The sequence below is a fragment of the Ochotona princeps genome, chromosome 1 (assembly GCF_030435755.1).
Source record: "Ochotona princeps isolate mOchPri1 chromosome 1, mOchPri1.hap1, whole genome shotgun sequence".
Taxonomy (NCBI): Eukaryota; Metazoa; Chordata; class Mammalia; order Lagomorpha; family Ochotonidae; genus Ochotona; species Ochotona princeps.
The window spans coordinates 113,110,883-113,121,620 of NC_080832.1; the positions used below are offsets into that span (position 1 = coordinate 113,110,883).

The 10,738-nt window shown below is 58.7% G+C and overlaps 1 protein-coding gene across 3 annotated transcripts in view; it reads left to right on the forward strand.

Moving 5' to 3' along the window:
• Positions 1-9,675, forward strand: part of GRM4 (glutamate metabotropic receptor 4) — a 90,740-nt gene extending 81,065 nt beyond the window's left edge. For 2 of the 3 annotated variants that reach the window (XM_058664369.1, XM_004590278.4), the window contains exons 10-11: positions 4,245-4,491; positions 8,672-9,675. In XM_058664369.1, the coding sequence (XP_058520352.1) occupies positions 4,245-4,491; positions 8,672-8,721 (297 nt within the window). In that variant the 3' untranslated portion in view covers positions 8,722-9,675. The remainder of the gene's footprint in view (positions 1-4,244; positions 4,492-8,671) is intronic. The other variant, XM_058664378.1, reaches the window with a different exon arrangement.
• Positions 9,676-10,738: the final 1,063 nt, after the last annotated feature.

The window sequence follows — 10,738 nt, forward strand, 5'->3', positions numbered from 1 at the left end:
ACACCTGGGGGGAGAGGAGAGGAAGGAGTTCACCTGCTGTGAGGAAGATGGGGCTGAGGAAGCCAGCAGGTGCTGGGCACGAGTCACAGAGAGCCAGATGGCATGGGACCCAGTTGGGGGGTGGCCTGGGTGCTGGCTTTCAGCGGTGGGGAAGGAGGCAGAGAGCAGAGGAAGCCTGACCTCGTGTGGGTTAAACAGGAGCCCTGGGTGCTTGGTGAGCCCTGAGGAGGCTGAGGTGAGAGCAGGGAAACCGCAAGGCCAGGGAATGTGGCTGAAACTGCAAGGCCGAGTGTGTTTAGAGGCACTGCTGGTGGCTCTGATGGAATGCACGTGGTAGGAGACTTGGAAGAGAGGCCAGGAAACCCCTGTGGTTTGGGGTCCTAGGGATGAGGAAGAAAGGAGGGGTAACCTGAGAGGTGGAGTGTGGAGGAAGGAGGCATGCTGAGCTGGGGGGCCCTGCACATGGCCCAGCACAGCTGTCACAGCAAAGAATGAGAGCTCGCTGCTGTAGCCTGTCCCCAGCAGCCTGTGGGGCATTCAGCACAGTGAGCCAGGGAGTGAGCCCCAGGAGGTGGGAGCCTGTTGTGTGCTAGATACTGCAGCCAGGGGCCGCTGCCATCTCCACTTAAACAGTCACAGAGAGATGAAGTGACGTCCCTGAAATCAAACAGCTGGTTGGTGGTATACCTTCTCTACTCCAGGAGCCCCCTGCCTCCGGCCCGCACTGGTCCCACAGCTGTGGATACCTGGACCCTCCCCAGCAGCCCCATGTCTGTTCCTGTAGCTCCTCTGGGGAAGCTGCTGTGTGCTGCACTCTGAATCCATGGGCCACAGCCAGGGAGGTGTGTAGAGCACTTTTCAGTGGCGGCCCTGGGGGCTGGGATCTCCAAGAAGCAGGCCTTGGGATTGGCCTGATGCCCTGTGGCAGTGACCCCCACCCTGCACCCCTGAGCCCAGCCTCTGGTTGAGGGCAGATCCCAGGGGGAATGGATCCTGCAGATAAGTGCCTTCCCCACCTCTGTCTCCACGTGGACCAGCCAGCACACCTGTCCCTGCCCTGTCCCTCCCCTGAGGTGCCACTGCACAGATCTGACCAGAGATGACTCTTCAGAGGGATCTGCATGACAGCCACACAGCACAGCAGCCTGCACCAGCTCCGTCCAGGGCTGTGTGACATGGGACAGACCTATCCCTCCTGCCGCTGGGCCTCTGAAGGGGGTTGCGGGGTGGGGCGGTGGGTGGTATCCACAGGTGGTGAACCTGTAGGTAGCAGCCATCAGGCTTCAGCAGGGGATTGCCCATGACCGAGCCAGGTCAGGGCTTTGAGCAACCAGTGCAGACTGCAGGACTGGTCACTGCATGGGCAGGAGAGGGGTGTTTGTGCTACTGTCAGGAGCCGGGGCGCATCTAGAACATGAGTGTAGTTTTCTGCCTGTGAGGATACCTAGAAAAGCTCATGGACCAATAGAATTAAAAGTATGAATTCATTTCAATGTAAAACTGTTTTTGAAATCTGTGCATAGTTTTTTTTAACATGATTGTTTTTCCACACATTATGAAAAACAAACATTTGTGTGTTTAAAGGCAGAGCAGCAGGGGAGGGGGAAAGGGAGAAAAAGAGAGAGGATGAAGATCTTCCATCTGTTGGCTGGGAGGGACTTGCTCCATCGTCTGCTGCTTTTACCAGGCCATGGCAGGGAGCTGGACGGGAAGTGGAGAAGTGCTCCAGTTTGAGATGCCAACACCACCAGTGGTGGTTTGAGCTGCTGCACCTTGTTGCTGGCTCTACCCCTCCTCCTCCCCCGAAAGAAAAAAAATGGCATCAAAATAAACGTCTATCTTTTTTGAAAAAAAATTATTTACGTCACTTACAAGTCAGAATTATGCAGAAAGGGGAAAAGACTAGAGAGAATCTTCCACCCACTAGTTCATTCCCCAAATGATCACAGTGACCAGAGCTGAGCCAATCCTAAGCCAAGAGGTACCAGCTTCTTCCGGGTCTCCCACATGGGTGCAGGGACCCAAAGACTTGGGGTGTCCTCTGCTGCTTTCGCAAGCTATTAGCAGGGAGCTGGACTGGAAGTGAGGCAACCAGGAAATGAACTGATGTCCGTGCAGAATGCTAAAACTGCAGGCAGAGAATTACCCTGCTACACCACTGTGCCGGCTCTGAAATTCATACTTTTAATTCCATAGCAGTGGATAGGTGTGTGCCATTAGCTGTGTGTAGCTGTGTGTGGATGTATACCTACACGGGTGTGCGTGTGACCTCAAGCATGGCTGAGAATGCTGATGCACAGGGACACATGGGTGTGTGTGAGCATCTGCCGTGGCACATGCGCAGCTGGGCCCATCACCCAGGGAGCAGGTGCTAGTGCAGAGTGAAGCCGTCTGTGCCGCTCCGGTGAGCAGGCGGATGGATTTCCCAGCATTAGCCGGATTTCCTGGGCTTAACACTGCAGCCATTAGGCCTTGCCCTGAGCCTTCCTGAGCAGGCTTTTCCACCATCTGGGGTTAGAGCTCAGCCAGGCTTGGGTGGGGGCTGGGAGGAAGCTCATCTGTGCAGTTCCCACAGGCTCTGTGGGTCTCAGCCCACCAGGGAGGCCCGGCGGAGACACAGAGACCACATCCAGTGGGTCTGGTATCAGGTCAAGCTGGTCAGCCACATTCACAGCTGCTACTCTGCCCTGTGCTACCCATCTGGGCCAGCTCTGCAACCCCCTTCTCTGGTGGGTGAGGGTGGGTGGCCCGACTGGCTGTGTAAAAGGCCTGGTGGTGGGATCTGGGGGGTTGAGTGCTTCAAGGAGCCCTCAGACTGTGTGCTGGGCAGGGAGAGCTGGCTCAGAGTGGGCCTGTGGTTCCCACTTTTGCATCTTGTTAGCACAAAGGCTCCCTGTGCGTGCCACCAACAGCTATGCCCGTGCCACCCTCAGGGCTGACGACATCCTTGTCAGAGTGGTGCCCTGTGAAAGCCAAGGGCTCCTGGCTCAGGAGTGCCTCAGAATTTCAGATGGCAGCAGCAGGTGCATTAACCAGGCATGCATCCCTTCCCAGTCTCAGGCCCCTCCACAGTGGCACAGGATGCTGACCCAGGATGCTGGCTCAGCCTGTGGTCACACTGGGGTGGGGGGCTCTCTTCCAAAGGAGATGAAGCCCAGGGAGGAATGACAAAATGAAGACCTTGCATCCCAGTATCCTGAGACATTGATGGAGAAGGGAAGAGAAGGGGTTGGAATATGAGAAGGGAAGACCCGGCCCCTACCCTCAGGGGCCACTGGATAAGGAAGCAAATCCAGACTGTGTCCTGCACTGTGGGTAGTGCCAGAATGCAGGTGTCATGGCAATGGTGATGATGGGAGAAAACTGGGGATCAAGGATGGCTTCTTGGAGAAGGTGGCACATCAGCCACAGCCCAGGGGAGGGGTCTCAGGACTTAGACCATCAGACTTGAAGACACAGTGTTTCCTGCTCCCCATGCCCACACCTGGGTGGCACGGCCTGGGTCTTCCACGGCACCTTCTTTGCTGGCAGGGGCAAGGGCGGCTGAGGCTGGGAGGACTGGAGGGAAGGAGACCGTGGGAGGGAAATCCCGGGGGTGGGAATTGCCTGGCCCTTCCCAGCCTGGAAGGATGGATTATCTGACACCCAGATTAATGGGCTTTCATTTTGCTAAACATCTGTCACCGTTAGTGCTGGCGAGTGAGCATGAAATGAGCTCTAAGTGTGCTGCCACCGCCCAACCATGCTGGGTACCCGTGGATCCCTGTACTGAGGGTCCTCTCTGCAAGGGGGTGGCACGTGGGGGAAAATGATGGTCTGAGGGAGGAGGTGGCAGCCTAGTCCCCAGGGGCTGTGGCACCAACATGTTCCCCCCTCAGCCTCCAACCTCTGCTGGGGGCTGCCCCTGGCAGCTGCTTCCCCCACTGAAATGGCACTTAACAGATGCCAGGCGTATCTGCCCTGTGTGCTAAACCACATGGCGCTCAGCGCAACCCTACAACTGTCATGCCTGTGGTGTATATGGGGAAACTGGAGCCCAAGGGGGCCACTTGTCCAGGTTCTCACAGCTGGACCCAGGAATCCTGGTCTTAAGTCCCAGCTTCAAACCATGAAGTCAGCAGAATGCAGCAGGTGGAGGGTCCCTACAGGTCTTTGTCTCCTGGTGGGCACTGCACAGGGTCCCATCCCTGCCCCATGGGTGGGCAGAGCCAGACTGACTGCTGCCTCCCTGGCCCCGCCCCCAGCTGTACATCCAGACCACGACGCTGACGGTCTCGGTGAGTCTGAGCGCCTCCGTGTCCCTGGGGATGCTCTACCTGCCCAAGGTCTACATCATCCTCTTCCACCCGGAGCAGAATGTGCCCAAGCGCAAACGCAGCCTCAAGGCCGTTGTCACTGCTGCCACCATGTCCAACAAGTTCACGCAGAAGGGCAGCTTCCGGCCCAACGGTGAGGCCACCTCCGAGCTGTGCGAGAACCTGGAGGCCCCAGGTGAGTGCTGAGCTCCCCTACTTCCCCTCAAGGCCCACCTGGACTCCCCTTCCCCTTTGGAGCAGGCGGAGGTGCCCACCTGAGCCGCATTACACCCCTAGCTCTGTTGGGGAGCCCCGGAGGCTGCAGGTGTGGCCCACACAGGATGTGGGAGACCTGGGGCCTCTTGGTCCTGGGATCTACATCTCGGACCTCTCAGCCCCTCCGGGAAAAAGGGGTTCCATGGGAAGGCCCTGTTTCCAGCCCCTTGATTACCTGGGAGGGTGGCCCTGGTACCAGAGCCCCCGTAACACCCAGCTTGGCTTTGTCTGGCAGGCCCCTAGCAGGGCCCAGCAAGACATGGGCCAGTCTGGGACAGGTGAGTGAAGGTATGGGGTGGGCAGAGGGGCCGCCAAAGGCCACAGTACAGGCAGTAGTGTCCCCGGGAGGGTGTCAGGAGACATCAGCCACAGAGGGTCCTGCTTTGGCCAAGAGGCGCTGGGAAAGGAGGCAGGGACCTCGGTGTTGGAGGCCAGAGACTCAACTCAGTTACTGAGACAGCGTGTGGCAGGGCCGCCCTGGCCTGGTCATCGCTGCTGCTGCCTGCTGCCTACGAGGAGCGTTGGGATGTTCCAGTGTGTGGGGTGGGCCTCAGAGCCCACGTGCTTTAAGGGACCATACCTGCTGCTCCCTCCCCCTCTGAGAGTCATGGGAACTCTGCTGGTGGAAGGAGGGAGGAGAGCAGCTCCTCTCCTCAGAACTTCAGACCCCTCCTCTGGGGTGTGAGGTAGGGAAGGCCCAGAGCCCAGCTCCAGGGTGTAATCCCCATCCCTATAGTCCTAGAATATTTTCCTTAGCTCCAGCTAAGGCCCAGAGAGGGTGAGAAGGCCTCCTGAGCTCACACAGCAGGTGCTGGCTGGCCGGTCCCAGCACAGGGTCTTGCTATGGCTCCCTGGCTCTGTGTCCTCATCCTCTGATGGACACCCTATGCCTCCGGTTGCCCTCCCAACCCTTGCCTCTGAGAATTCAGCTTCTCTCTTTCCAGATCACCAGTTCTTCCCACCCCCATTCCTGGCCCTCCCGAGATGACATGGGGGCAGGGTCCTCCCAGACTGCCCTCTCTGCCTCGGTGTCCCAAATCCCCAAGGAAGCCTTCAGCTGGTACCTTTGTTATAAACAGGGCTGGTTGGTGCCCTTTGGGGTCCCACCGTCTGCTGGCTGGGGGCAGCCCTGCCACATGGGCACTGCCTGACTCTGCTGAGAGCTGGTGGGCCCCAGTGCCTTCCAGCACTCACACCTGACCCCACAGGCCATGCCCAGAAGGAATGGTGGAGGGCCAGGCGTTCCCTAAGGCCAAGGTCAAGGCCCAGGCCAAGGAAGAGGGGGTGGGCGTGCCATGGGAGTGATGGCCAGAGACCGCAGCCCCTGTTTCTCTTGCTCCGCATCTCAGCCCAGTGACAGCAGGGGCCATGGAGGTACGGGTGATGAATCTGGGGACAGCAGACTCCAGGGATTGTGCTTGGGAGGAGTGGGAGGTGTCACTCCTGGGAATAGGGACATTTTTCACTCTGTCACTGGCAGGCCACGTATCTTTAAATAAACAACGGAATAAATAATTTAGGGGGCTGATTGCCAGCAGATTCGGTGCACAGACAGCAAGCGACAAATGAGGGCTGTCAGCCTGCGTGTCCCTGCCCAGCCAGCCGGGACTGAGAGCTGGCTGGGAGGGCCTCTCGGAAGCAGGGGATGGGGAAATGGCCCTCTGGCCACACCCTGGGCACCTGTCCTCTGAAGCTGGCCTGGCCTGGCCTATGGCAGGTCTAGTTGCTGCCACCTAGCTGTGTGCAGCCTTCTTTTGCTGGGAGCCCTTTGGGGGCTGGTTGTGCAGGAGGGAATAGGGGCTGTGGGAGACTCCCTTGAATGGGAAGAGCCACTGGGCAGGGGCTGAGGCAGGGGCTGAGGCAGGGCAGGCCTTTCGACCCCTGGAGCTGACCAGAGCTCTTCCTGCGAGCCTCCCTACTGGCCCTGGTCAGACTCATCACCTCCACCCCCATTTCTCAGGCAGGGAGACTGAGGTCCTGCCACAGGGCAGGGCTTGGGGTCCCTGGCTTGAGGTTTGCCAGTCTCACCTACCCTTGGAGCCCGAGGCCACTGCCAGCAACCCCGCGGCTTCCTACGGTCACTGAGAAATCCTTGCCAGTGCTGAGCCAGAGCTGCTGCAGAGGTTCACAGGTTTAGAAACTCAATTTTATCGTCTCAGCCAGGGGGTGGTGGCGCCCTGGGGAGCCAGTTCTCACCAGCCAGGCCTGCAGGCAGCTGAGCTGTTGCCTGCTCTTTTTCACTGCCTGTAGGTCTGTGGAGATCGGAGGTGTTAGACATTGTAGGGATCTTCCCAGGAGACAGTGGTCCAGACCCACAGGCCTCTCCCTTGTGCTCCAAGGCAGGGAAACTGCAGTCCCACAGAGGGACGGGGTACTGGAGGGAGCGTGGGGCCTCCCTCAATGGGCTTCAGAGCTCTAGAATCTTCTTCCTGGGCTCTGCCAGCATGTACCCTACCATCCTGTGGTACCCCGCCTCCTTTCCCTAAGGACACCCAGACCCTGCCAGCCCCTTTCCCAACCTTTGCTGACTACTCACACCCCAGGGGTATGGGGTGTTTTGGAGATAGAGGCGGGGGCTTCTGCACCCCATGAGGTTTCCTCCTTACCCTTCTCCTAGATGCCCCCTTCCTCTAGTGCCCACCCAGGTGGCACCAAAACCTTGATGGATCTTCCTTTGCCTGTAGACTTGTCTGGACAGGGCACTCCATACCGCCTACGGCCGCTTCCCTGGTCAGGTAGGGGTGGGCCGGGAGGAAGTTCTGTGAGCCCAGCTATACTCTCATCTTGGGGTCTCCCCACAACAAGCCTCTCTGTATGCCCCGTGCCCAGCAGGTACACTTCCTCCACACCTGATGGACGCCCATGGGTGGCATCTCCTAATGTTGCCACAGCAGAGGGGTCCCAAAAGGAGCGGCTCGGCTCAGACATGATGATCTGTAGGCGTGGGGGCATCATTTTAATTAAAGGTCACAAAAGTTGTGCTCTAAAGGAGTGTGGTCATGTGAGGGCCTGCCTCGCTGCAAGGGAAGCTGGCACTTTTCGCTTGCACCTTGGTGGTCACATGGGCCGCAACCTGTAGACCAGGACCCTGCCCCCCCACTCCCCTCTTCTCCAGGCCAGATGCCCCCACTGAGCATCCTGGCCATGCCCCCTCTGCTGACAAGACCCTGAACAGGGAGTGGGGGCAGGCCAGACAGTGTGGTTTTCTCCCATTGATGATTGCAATCTCGCAGTAGCCCACTGGCCTCAGCTGAGGTTGCCACACTGCTCCTGACACCTCAGGCCTACTGATCCTCCATGCTGGTGGCGACAGGAGACACCAGGGGCCACTCAGAGCTGCCCCTCTGGCCTTCACAGTTCCTTATCTGTCAAGTGCAGGGTTCCTAGGCCCCGTCACTTCACACCACCCACGGGACCTGATGTTACCTGAGACCTGGCCCTGGGCACGACCTGGGAGGGGACCAGTGGCCGGGAACTGAGAAATGCCCAGACAAACCAGGTGCTCCCAGCTGTGGAGTAAGGAGTGGTGGGTGCAGATGGGAAGGGCACTTCAGGAAGGACAAAGGAGACCCAGGGCTCACAGACTTGATTTCCCCTGGGCCTGGGCCAGAGGGTCAGGCCAGCTGTGGTGTGTGCCTCTGGGTCTGGCTGACCAAGGCCCTTCTTGGTGTTCCTGACCGATTCCCTGCGCTTGTTCCCCCGCCTAACCAACCACCAGCCCAGGGTGCTCTTCCCCACGGCATGTGGCCAAGCTTCTGGAATGCTGGAAGGTTGTATAATGAGACCACAGATAAAGAGCAGGCTGGACCACCACCATGGGGGGCCCTGCCTGAGGGACAGGGTCCGGGAGTGAATGCCCAAAGGAGATGAGGCAAAGGGGATGGGCGCTCTGGATGCCCAGGCAAAGGCATGGTAGTGGCCAGGACAGCTGGGCAAGGTGTTTGTGTGGGGGTGGGGGGTGTGGAAGGTGGAAGCCTACATTGGGGAGGGGAGAGAGGAGGGCCACGCAGGTGTGAGTACGGAACAATGCGATGTGGGGGAGGATGATCCAAAAAGGCCTGTCCCTGACTCCTGGCCACCCCTGGTCTCTCCCCTTCCAGCACTGGCCACCAAGCAGACCTACGTCACCTACAGCAACCACGCAATCTAGTGAGGCCACTGGGGCCGAGCAGCAGGAGCGACAGCAGCCCTTGGGGAACAGTGTGCCCAACCAGGGCCACCCCAAGGGCCCAGCTGATGTCCCCGCCTGCCCGTGGGTGCCCACGGACGTGGCTTGGTGCTGAGGACAGCCGAGCCTACACACCCCTACCCCCACCCCTGGCTGTCACTGCGGGGCAGCCCAGGCAAGCTGAGTGGGCGGCAAGAGGAGGGCAAAGGGCTGGGCAGCTCCAGGCCACTGCAGGAGCCGGCACCTAGGATCATTGCCCCTCATGGTTCTGAACAGGAGGGGCTTGAGTGGAGGGGTCCCCATAATGCTGGTTTCTTCTGCCTCCATATCCGTGTGCCCTACTGGGGACCTCCTCTCTCTGTCGGGCTCCATCCCTGTCTTCGCATTCTCTCTTCTCTCTGTGTCATTTTTGATCTCTGTGTGTCTACCTGCTTGGGTCCTCCTCCTCTCTGTCCCCTACCCCCAGGTCCCTGCTCTGCAGCCCTCCTGCTGCTCTCTTGGGGTCTCCTCCTATGTTCCTACCCTCATGTTTTCTTTTTTTTTTCTTTCCCATCCTCTGACTTTATTTCCGTCCAGCCTTTACCTCCCTCACCCTGCCCTCTTCACCAAATCTTACTTGTTGCAAAAGTGAAAAAAAAAAATCAACACACACACAAAAAAGCCAAAACAAAACCCAATCTTGAGTGTGTTGCAAAGTGCTGCGTCCTCCCGGTGGCCTGTGTGTGTGTGTGTGTGTCCTGTGGCCCGCAGCCTGCCCGCCTGCCCTTGCCCGTTGGCCATGTGTCCTGCCCGCCTGCCCGCCTGCCCCTCCCGCCGACGACACGGAGTTCAGTGCCTGGGTGTTTGGTGATGGTTCCTGATGACAATGTGTAGCGCATGATTGTTTTTATACCGAGAACATTTCTAATAAAAATAAACACATGGTTTTGCACTCTGGCTCCATGAGTACTGAGGGCCACAGGGCCACACTTCCAGTCTGTATCTGTGTGGTGTGGGGAGTGGGGAAGGGGTGGGAAGGGGTGATGGAGATGGAGGTTGGCTGGCTGCCAGAGGCTGTTGCCTTGACTGGGATCCCCTGGCTTGGATCTTCTGCTCTTGTGGGGATGGCAGGGAGGCACCAGGTATGCAGGTAAGTGGTGGAGGACATTGTAGAATATTCCAGAGATCTGCACTTGATGGTCCCTGAGTTAAGGAAGATGTCCTGTTCCCTGCCTTGCAGCCCACCCTGCCTCACTCCTGGGGTCCATCCTGACTATACCGTGTCCCTCTTCTCTTGTTTGGTTCTGGGGCCAAGTGCTGAGATAATGTGTTGGCCGTGGTGAGCAGTGTGTGGTCCCCCAGGACACAGGTGTGATGTGTGTGTGTATACCTGGCACCTCCACGTGCATGTGAGGGAATGTCTGTGGGACACTGTCTGCCTAGGCCCAAGTGGGTGTGAGCCCATATCACACCCACGTCAAGAGGCTGCGGCAAGTGTGTGAACATGTGTTCTGCGCTCAGTGCAGCTGGCCTCCTTGGCAGGTTGGGAAGTAGAGGGTGGGGAGCAGCTTAGGGCTGGGCTCTGCCAGGGTAAATTATAGCACCAGCCGCGACACAATGAGGCCACGGGTGTGCGACAGCTGGAACCCCCACTCTCTGTACCTCCCCATCCTGTCCCACCCGTGCCCTGCCCCAGGTCTCCATCTAACCCCCACCCCCCAAGCACACAGCTAGCTGATGAATCTGGGGGACCCTGAGCAAGAAGCTGGGTGTGAACTGTGTATAGTGCTAAGGTTGAACATGGCGTAGTGCCAAGAGTTAGAATCCCCTTGGTCAGCTCCCTGACTCCTGGGGCAGGGGAGGCCTCACCTGTGGTCAGGTAGGTGCCCCCCCCACCCCCAGGTCTGTGTATACTCTGCACCTCCTTGTTCAGGGGAGGAACTTCACATTCGTTGTCCTGTTGCAGCTGGTCCCTAAGTCCTCCACCCATGGTGAGTCCTCCGGCTACAGCCCAGTCAGG